This window comes from Mesoplodon densirostris, chromosome 16, assembly GCF_025265405.1.
Source record: "Mesoplodon densirostris isolate mMesDen1 chromosome 16, mMesDen1 primary haplotype, whole genome shotgun sequence".
In the NCBI taxonomy this organism is placed as follows: domain Eukaryota; kingdom Metazoa; phylum Chordata; class Mammalia; order Artiodactyla; family Ziphiidae; genus Mesoplodon; species Mesoplodon densirostris.
The window spans coordinates 55,170,804-55,189,099 of NC_082676.1; the positions used below are offsets into that span (position 1 = coordinate 55,170,804).

At 39.3% G+C, this 18,296-nt stretch overlaps 1 protein-coding gene across 9 annotated transcripts in view; it reads right to left on the reverse strand.

Moving 5' to 3' along the window:
* MRTFB (myocardin related transcription factor B) overlaps positions 1-18,296 on the reverse strand; it is a 208,566-nt gene that overhangs the window by 51,716 nt on the left and 138,554 nt on the right. For all 9 annotated transcript variants that reach the window (XM_060120108.1, XM_060120106.1, XM_060120107.1 and 6 more), the window contains 3 exons: positions 4,013-4,078; positions 1,859-1,914; positions 656-731 (listed from right to left, as the gene is read on the reverse strand). In XM_060120108.1, coding sequence (XP_059976091.1) covers positions 656-731; positions 1,859-1,914; positions 4,013-4,078 — 198 coding nt within the window. The remainder of the gene's footprint in view (positions 1-655; positions 732-1,858; positions 1,915-4,012; positions 4,079-18,296) is intronic.

An 18,296-nucleotide genomic window follows, 5' to 3' on the forward strand; every position in this document is an offset into this window, starting at 1 on the left:
GAAAATGTAACTCAGGAATTTATGGTGGAGATACCAGATTTCGAGAATGCTCTGTTTTTAGAAAAACATCACGGCCTGAGCCACATGTCTCACCAAAGATGGAGTGGAACTGTCCTTACTAGCTTCGTAAGAGATGAGGCTCAGTCATCGAGAAAATCTGGTGGGTCAGGTGGAGCTAGTTTGTGATAATGGTCAGATCAAGCTGGATTGTTGTGGGTTAAGTAGCAACAAAGAGAAAATGTCAGGTATGGGCCTTGCCCCAGGTAGACCTAACAGGGTCCAAGTCGTTGAAAATCTAGGGTTAGACTTGTGGCTATCATACCCCTTACGACCGAATGAGCAGGCGCACATGCCTCACTGATGAAGAAATCCTCTGGACCGAAAATGTTTTTCCAGAACTGTATGGTAGAGATACCTATAGCACCCCCAGCTGGCGGGGAAGAGTCAGTCCATCAATTGGCTATTTGGAGAATCAAACCTTCCCCATGTATCTAACATAACATTTTTAGCTTTGGGTCTTCATGTTGCTATCCAGTTTGGAGGATGTCAGCCTGTGGGGTAAAAAGTTATTAAAATGGGAATAAACAGAAATGGTGGAATTCTCACTTCTTTTCTTGAGAAAATGTAGCAAAAGAAGCAGAAATAGAATTTTTACCTTCTAAAATGTGCATCCTGACAAGTTCAGAACGATCTGGTCGGCTCCGAATCTTGTGCTTCAAAAAGTTTTCGGTCTTTAAAAAAGAGAGAGAGAGAAAAATTCTTATCAAAAATTGTTTATGATTTATTGTAGTTTTACATTTTTTTCTCAAGGTACTCTATTTTAATAAACTGTATACTCTTTTGATCATGATTTTGAGAGGAAGAGTAGAAATTAGTACTTTGAAAAACTATTATCCAATGCATGATTTAAATTGCAGCCTTCAAAGTGGTACAGAGATTTGAAGTGTATGCTGTTATAAAGTAAGCACTTTTATTTTAAAACCTGGAAAAGGCAAAGGCTCATAATTTTGAAGATGACTTTTGAACAGAGGATTTGAACATTTAAATATCTAAAATCAATAAAATCTACACTTCAGGTCAAGTAAAAATACATCTAAGATAACACATTTCCTAAAAATCCTAATGTATTTTCTGTGATGAATTCCTATCTTTAATCATACTTTCTTATTCAGAACTGTACTCAGTTCTAAACAATAAGGCTTTAAAATGGGTTTTTGTATTTTATAAGACTCTGAGAGATCATTATTGCATCCTGGGAAAAGTCTTAAGGAATTTTTGGAACATGCTTATTTTCATATTGCATGATAGAAGTTTCCTCTGAAACAAAAAGAATAATGGCACTTTTAAAGAAAAATGATAAACACCGATTTAGTGTGCAACTGTGATGGAGTCATTTCAAAGAATAAAACAGGGCTGAATATGGCAATATTCCTCACTCAGCCAAATTCTCCCACCCTTGGTCAAATGTACTGCGAACACAGACCCAGGAGGGAAACGAAGGAAGGATCCGGTGTCAGTACATCACTTGGGCTGTCTGTCTGCAGAGGTAACAAATGGCAGAATGACTCCATCATTATTCTAAAAACTGTTGTTATGCTCCAAAAGTAAGAAAAAAGTGTGACTTGTCCTTATGTACAACACTAGTTTACTAGTTTTAAAAGAACAAAATTTGAATGTCCTGTATTTTCTATAAACCTCCAAGATAAAACTACCCCAGGATATATTACTCTGTATGCCATGTATCCTGAAAATACACTATATTTTCTCTATTGATATACGTAGGAGTAAGACGTTACTTGTCCACAGGTACTTTAATACAAAAGAGAGAAGCAGAATATTTTAAACTGAAATTTCTTACTCTGGCTCGTTCCAAGCTTTTTATCTGCTCGTGGAATGCCGCTGGGCTCTTCAGGGCTGTGAGAGGAAAAGAAATCATTTCCGTGGTATAAATAGAGGAGTTAATACTTCAGTCAAATGTTACAGCGTATCATGGTGATGTTTCCTCTTAATCTGATTAGTGTGCCTCTACAGTTCCATTTATTTCCTAATTCCTTTAGGAGATCTGTAAAATTGAAACCTTAAATGTTTCAGAATTAAAATTATCTGTTTCACAAATAAAACAAGTGAACATTCACAACAGAGTTGTAAACATAATGACAATGCATATATCAGGTCAGACTAGTTCCAGCCCATAATTTGGGGCAAATTACCATTACCAAGGGAACTGTTTGATGGTTCCTTAATAGGTCTTTGCTCTTATGGCCCTACAAATTACTGGGAAAAGCCCACATGTCCTCAGGGCATTTAATGTTGGAGTGATCTAGCCTTGAATTTGAGGACACTCTGCAGTTCATGTCTAAGAGATCAGAGTTACCACCTACTGAGAACCCACAACACACTGAGCCCCGTGCTCTGTGGCCCATCACAGTTATATTGTTGCTCATCATCACAAGAGCCTTGTGACATAGGTATTAGCCCCAGTACAGATGAAAGGCTCAAAGAGGTTAAATGAATTCTTGAAGTTATACAGCTAGATGGTGGTCAAAGCGGGATTTACATCTAGAATTCTGAATTTGGCAGGTTCATGCTCTTTCTACCATACCACAATGCAACTCACTCTAAAGACACAGTGATTCCTTAATATGTTAACTGCTAGTACATTATTCCAAAGTCCCAGAGAGAGAGAGGCAGTGTTTATTAAAACATCACATACTACAGTATTTCTATCAATTATCTTTGCAAAATCTTCTGTGTGTATGTCCACTGCTGTCTGATTACACCCTGCACTTATCACTATGGGCAGTCAGAGAATGTGGATGGAATGCAGAACTAGGCTTAACCTGGGCTATCACCTCCCAATATTGGCCAATCAGCTCTTGGTAACATTCTTTTCAATTCTGGTACTTAAAGCATTGCAAAGACTCACAGAAGCCCAGCCCAAACAGGTTTGGCCAGGGACCAGCTCCTAAAAGCAGACTACAGCTGGCTTCACAGTGGTATTTAAAGCACCACACTTTGATCCTGTTTGATTGGTTCATATCAGGAATGTAGTGGTGGAGAAATCTGGCAGATTATCAAACCAGCTTCTGATAACTGGTTTTATCACAATGCTAGATTTAAAATATGTAGATACTCAACTAATAGTAGTTCAGAAAAAAAAGTTTTCACAGGGAAAAACATTTTTCACAGAGAAAAATCGTTCCTTATCACAAACCAAAAAAAGGCAATAGCAGTGACTGTGAAGACTGGGAAGCATAAGTGCATTTTGTAATTTCTTTCTAGTTTTTTAAGCCAAATAAGTTACTTCTTAGAGAAATCAATTTTTAGACAAAAATCCCAAAATAATGCTAACAGCCTATACAAAACCACCACTCTTCTCCTCTAAAATATAAAATCACCTCCAAATTTGGTGATTAAAGGTAAAGAAGACAACTTGGACAAATATTCTAAAATTAACAGACTCTCAAAAATGAAGGAATGAAGCCTAGAGCTACTTGGGAAAATACCTGTACTTGGGCAAGAAAGATTTTATTAATTATAAATAGAATGTTTATTAGTCCTGTAATTGAGATACATAATTATACATACTATACTGTAGCATCAAAGATAATTAATTTGAATTAAATTAAAGTAGAACCAGGTTTTGAATTAACTTATCATGTTACTTTTGCCAGTATCATTGGATTCATTATCTAGAGTGATTATTTCAGTTATTTTAAAACTAAAACTAATGCTAAAGTTTTAAGTAAGAACTGATGTTAGCCTAATTACAGAGCTTTAAAGGTATTCTTTGATAATATAAAATTCGTGTCTATCTTTTAAGTTGCATCTGGTTTCCAAAATGTATTTTAAATGATTCTGTTAGGTTAGCAATGCTGATGCCTGGTTTTTCCTTATAAATTGTATATGGATTAAATGGATACCACTGAAAGTACAGTGTGAAACAGCTTCTTCGTAGACATGCACAGTTTGTTACATCACATTAGAAATGACAGTGACACTTCAATCTTACGTGGCATGATGCCCTGGTCCACTAGTTGTTCTCTTGTCCTCCTTTGTTGCAGCCTCAGCTGGAGCACTGTGAAAAGGAAATAATCACCATTGGAGTTTACAGGCAAACTGTTGGGTCCAACTTACAAAGTTCCAGAGGAGATACAATTAAGCTTACTTAAAAAGCTTATACTTCATAATTGAATAAGGATACTACCTGGCACCATTCAACCTGTCCCCCGCCCAAAAAAAAATCAGTTTGTGATTTCTGCCTTTTGGGTGAACTCTGAAGTTCTCTCAGCTTATCTTTTGTTTAGTCAGTTAATAATCTTAAGTTGATGATTAAAGCTAAGTATTTGTTGTTTAAATACAATCACATCATACTCAGCAAATAAACAAAAATGGTTGGCTTATATATTCTTTTTTTTTTTTTTTTTTTTTTTTTTTTTGCGGTATGCGGGCCTCTCACTGTTGTGGCCTCTCCCGTTGCGGAGCACAGGCTTCGGAAGCGCAAGCTCAGCGGCCATGGCTCACACGCCCAGCCGCTCCGCAGCATGTGGGATCTTCCCGGACCGGGGCACGAACCCGTGTCCCCTGCATCGGCAGGCGGACTCTCAACCACTGCGCCACGAGGGAAGCCCTTATATATTCTTATTAATAAAAATAGAAATGTGAGATACCTTGACATTCCTTAGTTTTTTAAAAAACAAGTTAATAGCAAAAATGTATTTTAAGGAAAGATGAATGTATTTGGAGGAACTCACTCCATCTGGAACAAATTTTAAATCGCTTTAATGAAGGCCAACGTCATAATACAAATTAGACCTATGAGATATTACTAATGACCCAAAGGAAAATTTCTGAATTAAGACTTTGAAGTTTAACAATCTTTGCAAAACATAATACTGCATCTCACTCCAGAAGTTCTAAGAAAGCCACAAATCAATTGGTACCTAATTATTTTAATTAAAAGAGTAAATAAATCATTAAACTTGTAGAAAACAAGGTATACATCACAAAACGTGGAAATCCCGCTTGCCAAATTTAATAAAATATATTTTTTCCCCTAGATTTCTCAAGCAGATTCCTTTCATAGCATCTCTATGTTTTTGTCTGGAAAGTGAGCTGATTTCAAAAAAGAGTAATATATGAAGTAACTTTGAAAAATATTTTCCTTGGTTTGCCTTACGTTCAATTTTAAGTTTCCATTTTTAATTTTTCTTTCAAACCATGGATGAAAACCAAGGTTAGGATTATTAAGGGTCCGCCTAAGGGTTGTCAATATGAAAAAAAAAATTAACTGTGTATTTCTTAAATGGTAGGGAAGGAAGACAATTTTTTAGCAAGGGCGTGATGAGGCTGGCTTGGACCAGGCTCAAATGCCAAGGCACATACGGCTTCTACTTGCAATTAACCCCAAGACCTGAAGATGCAGGGCCTGTGGCCCTCATATCCTTTGCTTTTTGCTTGCCCTTGTGCTGACTGCAGAGCAGAGCCCAATCTTAGATATATTTTAAATATATTTTCATATTCACTGCTAGATATGAATGTTGTCCTTTACTTAATACTGAAAAAAAATTTTATATGCTTCTTTTGGGGGCCACAAAGCTTCACTGACATCCCATTTAGAACTGAAGCAACTGACATAAGATTCTATTACACACAGCAAAAGAAAAACTTAAGAGTCAAAAAATATATGCACATTTCTCACATTAAAATGTTTTGCGGTTCTCTGAATCAATTATGCTCTAACACAAAGATCTCTTCCCTGATAACTTACAGTTTATTGAGAATAGTATGTTCCCACTGTACTTTACTAGGAACAAAAATAACCAAGGAGATGACCTGTGGATCTGATAGCACCCAAACGCCTGCATACTCCGACATTCTTCTATGAATGCCGAAGTTAATTCTTGTCTGAAATCAAGGTGGTCATATTCGAGAGGCAGAATACCAAGAAAGGGAATACTGAGAGGAGAAAAGGGTCAGAACAATCTCTAGTTCAAAGGCTGACACTTCTGGAACACGGTGGTCCATGTCTGTTGCAGACTCTCTAGCAGTAATATTTTTCCTTTCTCCCACGGGAGTCTTCAAAGAAAGAAGTAAAATAAAAAGGGTAGCACCGCGATGAAGAGTGGCCCCCGCTTGCCACAACTAGAGAAAGCCCTTGCACAGAAACGAAGACCCAACACAGCCAAAAATAAATAAATAAATAAATTAAAAAAAAAAAAAGGGTAATGAAAATATCAACAGCCCTTTTTTTGGTTTAAGACAAACAAAGCACCATACTAGTGAGACAAATGTGTCAAACACAATACATATTTCTAGGCGAATGGCATCTTGGAATGAGAGATACATTCGCAACAGCATGGTGACAACAGCTTGTTAGTCTTGAAGCATCTCCTGACTGTACGCTGGCCAGCTGCCCTCATGCGCCTTCATGGCAGTCCTGTCAGCTGTATTATCTTTCACCAGAGATTGCATTTTCATGCTGTTGTGCGAAGGTATCTGTTGCCATGAGGGTGATACGCAAAATGAATGCATGTCACCAACCACCAATTGTTAAAATAAAACAAAACCATTGTGTTTTCCATCCATTTTTCTTCACGACAAAACAATCAATCCTATTTATTTCATACTGCTCGAAGGTGGGAGAATAATCTTCCCAATCAATGCTCTCACTGCCTATTAATTTTCCCAAGTAGCAATATCCTCACACTACAAATATTACTCAAAGCAGGTGTGGCAGGCAGCCTTCCCCAGGCATGTTCATTAAGAGCCTATGTATTAGGTGTCTGTTAGTGACTGCAGGGTGCATGCATGGGAAAGAACAGCAGCAGCTGTGAACAGAGGGTCTGTTTTTTTTTTTTTTTTTTTTTTTTTTTTTTGCGGTATGCGGGCCTCTCACTGCTGTGGCCCCTCCCGTTGCGGAGCGCAGGCTCCGGATGCGCAGGCCCAGCGGCCATGGCTCACGGGCCCAGCCGCTCCGCGGCATATGGGATCCTCCCAGACCGGGGCACAAACCCGTATCCCCTGCATCGGCAGGCGGACTCTCAACCACTGCGCCACCAGGGAGGCCCAGAGGGTCTGTTTTTAGGCAGACATTAGGAAGAACATGAATGGAAGAGGAGGCAAATAACTAGCCATGTTGTTAAGACTGCAGATTACCGAGCTTGATTTAGTCTTCATTTATACCAAAAGGTGGGCAGCACGGGACACAATATGTTGAATATAAGGCACTATGCCCTATCAAGAGACTTGGGTACATTGCTACTTTTGGTCAATGTTAAAACACAATTATAGTATTCGTTCATATCAAATACAACCAATCACTTGCAACCTGATGGAGGCTCTTCTGAGAACTAATGGTTATAAAAAGTACCTATCAAGATAGGTACAGGCTCATAATTTTGGACAATAGCAAACTTCCTTTTACTCTTTTCCACTCATCAAATGAGTGGAAAAAAAAAAGTTAACACAATAAATGACAAGCAATACCTGTCCCTTAAAGGCAGACCACCCAGGCCGGGAAGAACAAGGCTTGAACGATGCAGGCAGCTTAACTGTCCTACAACACTAGAAAGCTAGAGCTGCCCAGAGCTGGGCAGAGCTTATCCAGACCGTGAAGGGGGAAGAGACCCTGAATAGAGACTGCCTGACTCTTAACGATCATAGAGGCGTTCACCGTTGTGGGCATGTGAGCATCTCAAGATGCTTTATCAAGTTAACCTTGGAGACCCTCTTCCTCCCTTTGCAGCCTCCAAACTCACGTCTGTGTGGAGGGCAGGACGGCCCAGATCACTGAATGCTACTGGGCCTGTTGCACAGTTGCAGTTCTTAAGACCAATGGATAACCCGGTAGGCTGGCTGATCCCTGGAAACCTGACATACTCTGCACACGTTCACGAGACTGCACTCCTGTAGCCACAAACAGAAGACCAGACGCTGGTCCAGCACTGCTTTCCTGTGGCAGCAGTGGGTGGTGGTGGTGTATGGCTGCCTAAGAAGCCAACCTCGGGGCAATGGCCTTGTGTCTGAAAACAGACCTGAGAGCATTCGCCCCCGGTGCCTTGCTGGATTGATAAATTGTGCTACTGGGCTGACATCATAGCTTCCAACACATTAGGAAACTGACTAAAATACAGCAACTCCATGGCCATCTTAACAAATAATTACATGCCAGAAAAGAAAACATGTAAATCTACAGAATTCTGGAAGGAAAAAAAAAAAAAAGAGTTCAAAACACTCAGTGAGTGAGCAGCTACCTCCTTTCAGAAAACAAAGGACACAGTAATAATGGTGTTGAAATAGAATTCATGTTACGACTGCTCACATTTGAACATTTTCAAAGAATGTCTTTATCTTTGAAACATGTAGAAATGAAAATAATCCGATACAGGGACCTAAGAAGTTCTTACGTTTAAAATGGGTGGGGTTAAACCTGTTTCATTTTCTCAAAAAGGTGGGAGGGGTGGCACACAGGTGTTAACAGCGTATCTCATTATACAGCTAGCACTGTATTCTCTGTGCAAAAACCGTTACCACAGGCTGAGAAGTCTGTAACAGCTCTGTGTTTCCCGATGACAAAACTCACAAGAGGTACACAAAGGACCCCCACTGACAGAAGGAGATGAGGTTACAGAGCCATTTGCTTACCCTTTGTGCCACATCTTTTTTAACTAGCCTGAGTCCAAGGTTTTTATTTTTTATTAAAAAGAAAATAAATCTCTTTACCTATTAAAAGAGTGATATATGTTCATTACAGAAAATAAGGAAATTTTAAAAAGGAGGAGGAAGAAACCAAAAAAGAAAATCACCAATAATATCATCAACCAGAGAGACATACAACTACTGTTATCATACTGGTGTATTCCTCTGTCTCTTAGCTAAGCATAATTTTTTTTTTTTTAAAGAAGATGTTGGGGGTAGGAGTTTATTAATTAATTTATTTATTTTTGCTGTGTTGGGTCTTCGTTTCTGTGCGAGGGCTTTCTCTAGTTGTGGCAAGCGGGGGCCACTCTTCATCGTGGTGCGCGGGCCTCTCACTATCGCGGCCTCTCTTGTTGCGGAGCACAGGCTCCAGGCGCGCAGGCTCAGTAGTTGTGGCTCACGGGCCTAGTTGCTCCGTGGCATGTGGGCTCCTCCCAGACCAGGGCTCGAACCCGTGTCCCCTGCATTAGCAGGCAGGTTCTCAACCACTGCGCCACCAGGCAGGCCCAGCTAAGCTAATTTTTGATTCTCTGCTTCTACATACTATGATCGCACTGTACAATGATAAACATTCTTGTTATTTCAATGGCTACATAAAATACTCTATTGGGTGGACATGCATAGTTTACTAAATATACCCCTATTATTTATCACTTAGGTTGTTTCCAACTTTTACAACTACTATAACTAATGCTATGGTGGGTTTTTTGTGTATGAAGTTTATTCCTTATTTTTAGTTATTTCCTTAACTCCTAAAAGGAGGAATATCCCTATGTGGTCCATATAAGGCATGGCCATAAAGTAAGGAGACTAATTCGTATGCAAACCATCATCTTTGAAATTATAGTAGACGTGTGAAAACATGGATACAGACTACTTTATATCTGTTGCATTTAGAGAAAAAATTTTAATTAATTTTTGAATTTTTCCAAGATGATGTGTGTTATTATTTCTTAGGGCTAACGTTCATGGTTTCCGATTACATTTCAACAAAAAGAAAAATGCATATAATTTTGAAAATTCTACTTAAGTGTTATGCCTTGTTACAATAGACAAAAACAATATTCTGTCAACATAAATGTTTTCAACTTGCTCTTTTTTTTAATACAAGAAAAGTACAAACTTAATTTTAACCACCATTCTGAAAAATGAAAGGTAGCTCATCTAATGGCAAAGAGGAAATGTCATTCTTATTCATCATCAGAAATAGTTTAGAATTAAAAAGTATCAACTCTGGGCTTCCCTGGTGGTGCAGTGGTTGAGAGTCCACCTGCTGATGTAGGGGACACGGATTCGTGCCCCGGTCCGGGAAGACCCCGCGTGCTACGGAGCGGCTGGGCCCACGAGCCATGGCCACTGAGCCTGCGCGTCTGGAGGCTGTGCTCCGCAACGGGAGAGGCCACAACAGTGAGAGGCCCGCATACCACACACACACACACACAAAAAGTATCTCTTAGTTCCTTCCCCCTGAATCTTAAATGGATTAAAGTGCTTTTAGAGCAAAATTTTAGGATTAGTTTCCAATATTAAAAAAAAAAACAACCTCAAAATAGAATAATGTCTTTCATATAATATTTACACCCCCTTCAAAATTTTTAGCTGATTTTGAACCAAGTTATGTCTTTTCTCTTTTGTTTCTGTAAGTAGAATGTTTGAAATGTTTCCATAATATGACATAAAGTGCCTTTTTACTCTAAAGAAAAAAACCCACATTATGCAGCATTTTAATAACATATAGCAATTTGGTATGAGTTGAACAAGCCAAAACAAAGCACAGTTTTGGGCCAGGGGATTTGCAAGGGGACATCTGAGGAACATATATAACAAAAACAAGGCAGAAATGACACTTTCTGGGAAGCAGTATGGCAGGCAGCCATGGTCTTAAGAAATTCTTTATAAATAGCTAGTTTCAGTTATGGGGTATGAAGGAGGGTGGGATGAGTGGGGACGGGACTTGGGGGTGGGGATGAGCAGCTGCCTGCAAGTCAAAGAGAAGATCCAATGTATATTATTTAATTACAGGACACTGGATAGAATAAACTGCAGAATCATGAGGGGAGGAAAACACACCCCAAAACCCTGAGCCAGTCAAGTAAAGGCTAGGTAAACCAGTGGCAAAAGCAAAGATGGGAAACTGAAAAATACTCTAGAATTGACTATGTATTGACTCTGAAGATAATATTAGGCAAAAAACAGACCCTGGTTTCAGTTTTTAAAAATTTGTTTAAAGATGTTTGAGTAGTTAAGAGAATGAAGCAGTTGTACTTTGGCAAAAATTTATTATGTATTGTTTAAAGAGTGCTAATTTAGGGGCCTGGTCCTATAAAAACAAGACAATTTAGAAAAGCCAACCTCTTCATATTATCTTTTGAACTTAGATACAGGAGGGATTAACTGGCCCCTAAGTAATACCTTAGAACAGTTACATTTGGGGGCCCCATTCAACCCTGATTTCAGTGTTCTATCAAGCAGCAGTTCAGCAGTAAAGTTTACAACTGCATTTGTTCAATCAGGTAGGGGCAAATGACATCTTGAAAAAATCTGTATCAAAAGACTGATGGAGGGCTTCCCTGGTGGCGCAGTGGTTGAGAGTCCGCCTGCCGATGCAGGGGACACGGGTTCGTGCCCCGATCCCGGAAGATCCCACATGCCGCGGAGCGGCTGGGCCCGCGAGCCATGGCCGCGGAGCCTGTGTGTCCGGAGCCTGTGCTCCGCAACGGGAGAGGCCGCAGCAGTGAGAGGCCCGCGTACAGCAAAAAAAAAAAAAAAAAAAAGACTGATGGACTACTTTTCCTGTTCCTCAGAAGTAAATGTTTAAAAAGCTGGTGGTGGTTATTATTATTGTTACTACTACTACTTTAGATAATCCGTGAAGATAACCACGTTTTTCTCCAAACATAATACCATAAGGATTAAAAAAAAAAACTTTTTTAGAGCAGTTTTAGGTTTACAACCAAATCAAGAGGGAGGTACAGAAATTTCCCATACACCCCCTACCATCAAACATACTGAGCTTCCCCATCATCAACAAGATTAAACAAATTTAACTCCATAAAGATTCCCATATTTTTAGTTCTTTGCTGTGAATGGGTATTTTGTAGTCACAGGGTAAGCAGTCACATCCTGAAGGCTTTCCTTCTAAGCCTGGGATTCAGAAATATACAATATATGTACCACTAACACCTATATTTAAAAATCCATGTTTTGGGCTTCCTTGGTGGCATAGCAGTTAAGAGTCTGCCTGCCAAGGCAGGGGACACGGGTTCGAGCCCTGGTGCGGGAAGATCCCACATGCCATGGAGCAACTAAGCCCGTGGGCCACAACTACTGATCCCACGTGCCACAACTACTGAAGCCCGCACGTCTAGAGCCCGTGCTCCATAACAAGAGAAGCCACCACAGTGAGAAGCCCGCACACCGCAACGAAGAGTAGCCCCACCTGGTGCAACTAAAGAAAGCCCGCGCGCAGCAACAAAGACCCAACACAGACAAAAAAACCCGAAAAAGTTTAAAAGATATTTTCTTAGATCAGTCTCCCTAGGCAAAAGAAACAAAAGCAAAAATAAACACATGGTACCTAATCAAACTTAAAAGCTTTTGCACAGCAAAGGAAACGATCAACACAATGAAAACACAACCTACAGACTGGGAGAAAATATTTGCAAATGATGTGACCAACAATATCCATAATATACAAACAGCTCATAAAACTCAATACCAAAAAAAATCAAACAACCCAATCAGAAGATGGGCAGAAGACCTAAATAGACATTTCTCCAAAGAAGACATACAGATAGACAACAGGCACATGAAAAGATGTTCAACATCGCTTATTATTAGAGAAATGCAAATTAAAACCACAACGACCTCACACTGGTCAGAATGGCTATCATCAAAAAGTCTACAGGGAATTCCCTGGTGGTCCAGTAGTTGAGACTCTGTGCTTTCACTGCTGAGGGTTCAATCCCTGGTCAGGGAACTAAGATCCCACAAGCTGCACGTCGTGGCCAGTTACAACAATAACAAGTCTACAAATAATAAATGTTGGAGAGGGTATGGAGAGAAGAGAACCCTTGTATGATGTTGGTAGGAATGTAAATTGGTACAGTTGCTATGGAAAACATTATGGAGGTTCCTTAAAAAAACTAAAAACAGAGTTACCATGTGATTCAGCAATTCCACTCCTGCATATGTATCCGGAAAAAATGAAAACACTATTCCAAAAAGATACATGCACCCCAAAGCCAAGATATGGAAACAACCCAAGTGACAATCAAGACGACTGATTTAAGAAGATGTGGTATATACAGGATTAACAGATACACAGATACAAACTGCTATAATAAATAGATAAGCAACAGGATTTACTGTATAGCATAGGGAACTATATTCAGTAGCTTATAATAACCTATAATGGAAAATAATCTGAAAAAATATATGACTGAATCACTTTGCTATATATCTGAAACTAACACAATATTGCAAATCAACTATACTTCAATTAAAAAAAAAAATGAAAGTCAGTCCATCCCACCAGAGACCTCCAGTCCTCACCCATAAAGGTAACCACTATTAAATTTCTATGGCTCTAGAGAATGTTTCGTGAATATTCTGGCAATGTTAAGTATAAAATGTGCAAAGGAAATACATGCGGAGGGATCATACCATTCACATAGTTCGATAATTTGCTTAAAAAAAAACCACCCATGAAATCCAGCTCATTCTTCTTTCTGGCTATCTTAGTGGCTGTATCTAACATATGGATGTATCAATCATATACATTTAAGTTTCTAGATTTCCTGCTATTATTGTTATTATTAACAATGCTGCAGTGATTATCTTCATTTTGTGTCATCGTGTGTGTGTATGTGTATGTATAAACACTTAAAGATATATATACACACACACACACACACACACACACAAAATACACACACACACACACTGAAAATTTTGATAGGGACCCTTTGCAATCCAAATGGTTGTACCAATCTATATCCTCACTTACAAGGCAAGAGAGAGGACCTTTCTGTTCATCCCTTCCCCATAATATACATCATCATGCTTTAAGGTAATTTTAAATTCAGAAACAAAGATCACTTACTCTTACCTAAGGCTATCAGCAATATTATGCCAAAATAATAGTAAAATTTGAAATAACTATTAAGCAGTAAGGGACCAATAGATATCAAAAGAATTAGTGAAAGTGATGGGGCTGGGTTTTTGACTGAATGCAGAGATATTTACAGTGGTTGTCAGAAGCTCAGGTTAAGCTTTCTCTTGTAAACCACATATTTATTTATAAATTTGGTAGAATTTTTCTCATGTTCCAGGACAGAAACCTAATAAACTTAAGACTTCTCATTCTTTTTTCTTCAATTCCAACACAGCTGAGAGATGTAATAGACAGATCTGAGAAATACTTAGAACAAAATCAACACTGTGTGCTGAGGGACTGGATGTTGTGTTTGAAGGAGAAAAGATAAAGACGATGCCTGGGTTTCTGGCTTAAGCACGTGGGTGGACCACTGACTCAATAAACAATACATCATGGCCATTTAGGGAGTTCAGTCTTGGACATGTCTGAATTAGAAGCTGAGATGTCAAAGCGACAACTGGCTCTATGGGTCCAGATTTCAGAAGGTAGCTCTTGGCAGGAGGCTAAAATTTGGAAGTTGTCACTTATGTAGTATCTGAAGCTATGGGAGTTTGCCAAGGTAGAGAATATAGAAAGAGGAGGCAAGAAGAAGCACAGGACCAAGTTCCTAGGAAATCCAACAATTAAAAGCCCATTTTTATAGGTCAGATAGGGGATGAAGGTCCAAAAAAGGAAGTGAGAGGAAGCTGCCAAAGGAGGAGGAGGAGCCTGGAGAGTGTGTATAAAAGTGTTTCTAGAAAGGGGTCACGACCAACTGGGTCCAATGCTGCTGTTGTAATACATGAAGGAGCTGCTTTTTGGAGTGATGGATGGAAATCAGGCTGGAAGAGGTTAGGGAGGGGTAAGAGTAAGAATGACAGTAATGGAAACAATGCTTTCAAGATGTTGCCCAGGGGGCTTCCCTGGTGGCGCAGTGGTTCAGAGTCCGCCTGCCGATGCAGGGGACACGAGTTCGTGCCCCAGTCCGGGAAGATCCCACATGCCGTGGAGCGGCTGGGCCCGTGAGCCATGGCCGCTGAGCCTGTGCGTCCGGAGCCTGTGCTCCGCAACAGAAGAGACCACAACAGTGAAAGGCCCGCGTACCGCAAAAAAAAAAAAAAAAAAAAAAAAAAGATGTTGCCCAGGAAGGTAGGAGAGAGGTGAAAGCTTGAGGGGTGTGGAACTTCAGGTTGGAAATTACCTGAACAGGTTTACAAGCGATGAAGAGCGAGAGAGAAAAGGGGAGGGGAGAGAAGGGAGAGAATGGGAATGAATGAATATGAATGAGAATAAGGGAGAGAATAAGAGGTAGCAGATCCCTTGAAGGGGAGGGGATTCAGAGCAAACAAGAACAACCTTGTTAAGAGACACTTCCTCTATCATGACAGGAAGGCAATGAGGATTGGATACAGCTGCAGATAGGTTTATAGATGTGGTCTGGGACGTCCAGAGAGTTCCCAGATGATGGCTTTTATTTTCTCAGAGAAGGAGGAAGAAAGGTCATCTTTTCAAAGTGAGATGAATGAAGGAAACGTCAGTTTTGAGGCTAGTGAGGGAGTTTGAAATAATCATTGCAGACTGTGAAGAACAAGTTGAAAAGAGAAACATGGTTATTTTGTCTTGACATGCTCCAACTAATAATGGCAACAGCTTGGGGGAGAGAAGTCAGTTAGGAAACGGCGAGTCACTCACTGGCTGTGAACGATATCATTTCATCAGAGAAAAAGACCAGAAGATACAAAATTAGAACATTTGGCAGTTCTTTCTCAAGCTCATTATATAAAATTTTAGTTAGGAACAGTTGCAGCCCAGCAATTCCACTTCTAGGTGAACTGAAAAGAAGTTAAAACAGGTACTCAAACACACACATGTACACCCATGTTCACAGCAGCACTATTCACAACAGCCAAAAGGTGGAACAGTCCAAATGTCATCAACAGATGAATAAACAAATCCTGGTCCATCCATACAGTGGAATATTATTCAGCCATAAAAAGAAATCAAGTACTATATAAGCCACAACACGGACGAACTTGAAAAACATTACGCTAAGTGAAAGAAGCCAGATGGCAAAACGTCATATATATGATTCCATAGATGTGAAACATCCAGAATTGGTAAATACACAGAGACAGAGCTCAGATTGGTGGCTACCTGGAACTGGGGGGAAGTCACTGCTTAATGGCTACAGGGTTTTTTCTTGGGCTGATGAAAATGTCTTGGAACTAGGTACAGGTGTACTTGCACAACACTGTGAATACATTAAATGCCCCTGAATCGTTCACTTAAAATGGTTAATTTTATGTTGTGTGAATTTTACCTCAATAGAAAAAATGGAACAGTTGGCAGAGCAACTGACTTTAAGAAACTAATTACTCAATAATCAAATTTCTTATTTCCCACCCATCGCTAGCTAGCCCCCCTCACCATCATAATTCCATTAACCACCAACGGTGACTTCATCTTTTAAGGATTTGATAACTACAATAACAGCTATATATTATATCATATTCCTTGTCACACCAAATTCTAGGTTTTGTTGGTTTCTTGGGGGCCTCTAATTCCCCTTCTAGATCTCATCCTTATATTCTAGCACCTTCTACAATGCTCACCATATAGAAGTTTTAATAAACATGTTTTACTTAATTTTGCACGGTATACTTACAAGTACATAACTGAGTTACTATTTTCTAAGGAAAAAGAATTCTAGCCAAATTTAAGAATAAATCACCAAGAGGATTTTGTACGGGCAAGTGATTATCATGGGACAGAACCAACACTTGTCTTGCTTAGTTGTATGAATTGGAGGCTTCAGGTATTTCTGAATTGATGTTGGTGGTAGAACAGAAGACAAAATCTAATTATATTGTTTTGAAGGATAAAAGAAGACTGAAAAAGGGAACACTAAGGGCAGCGGAGTAAAGAAGAGCATGAAAAACTGGTAGACAGTAATTTCTTTTCATCTCCATTTACAGTTAATGTGAAATTTAGGTTGCATTAGAGAAGTGTATAAGCACTTAAGCACTCTCATAGATGATAAAAAGTAGCAACCGAAGATTACAGACTTTTGGTTGTATTTTCAGGGGTCTAATTTGCCAATTATAAAATAAGGTTCTTCTTCAAGTAGTTTAAAATAATGAAATGCAAAGAGGCCAAAGATAAAATGGCGGTTTGTCCTATAAGAGCCATGCTATCTGCACTGATTAAGCAAACTCCCGTCAACACTCCTGTCTGAAGCAAAAGCAGAGTTAACACAGTATGCACATAAATCTAAACCTCTGATACTACCGAGCGCAAAGAGCATTCTGATCAGGAATTTTTATATTATGATTATTTTCCACTTAGGAAAAGGAGAGACAACATTAAGTTAATTTAAAAAAAAACTATGCAAATCAGTGTTTGAAAGTTAGGCCTTAGACTACCTAGGAAATACTGCCTTTCATCCAATATCAGAAAGTCTACAGCATCCTTTGAAGTCCACTGGGGTGAGGGGTGTGGAGGAAGACGCAGGTGATAACCAACTGGAATTCTAAACCACTGTCCCTTGCTGGTAGGGAGGTCACCGTCAAGAATGCAGCATTTACCCTCTATTACGAATTAAAGAGCAAAAATGAAGTAAAAACTAAAAATGCTAGCAGTTCAGGCTAATGCACTGCAGGTTTCCTGCATTAATCTGCACCATGAGGTCAGGAAGACAATGTTTTCAACACTCAGCCCTTGGAAATTTACAGGTACTTTGATAACTCTGTGGTTGGCTGCTGCTTGTTTCCATGGAAACAGGCTGCTAAAAATGGGGCATGTTTCTTTAAACTGATCATACCTTCACACAAATTCCCCTCTCCTTTTTGTCAAAAGTTGGAATGAATTAAGTATGCTTCTCATGGTATGACAACGTGATGTCAAGCCAGGGGACCTGGTACAGAATGGCAGGGACAACGTTAGCCTGTGGCAGACATACAGAAAGATATTATACATACCTATGTGCATCTAAAAAAATCTCACTTGGTTAAAAAGCAGTGGAAATAAATTACACAGTGGAATAAATGGAAGTATAACACAAATAATAGGCACTGCAAAAGTAAAATCATCCACTTAATGCCTGATCACCAGCAATGTAAAGAGATTTAAAAAAAACTTGATTTCTTTTTTCAGACAATTAATTTTTAATCTGTAGGACCATGCTGGTTCTATACCTGAATGTCTAGATTTCTTAACCTTCCATGTTTCCAAAAGAAGATAATGTTTATTTTTCTTATTTGGGGGGTAATCAAAAAGTCTACGTTTCACTGCTGCATTAGAATTTCAGTGTGCAGCCATAGGCAGAGGTGCTGACAGCTTTTTTTTTTTAAATCTTTATTGGAGTATAATTGCTTTACAGTGTTGTGTTAGTTTCTGTTGTACAACAAAGTGAATCAGCTATATGCATACGTATATCCCCATATCCCCTCCCTCTTGTGTC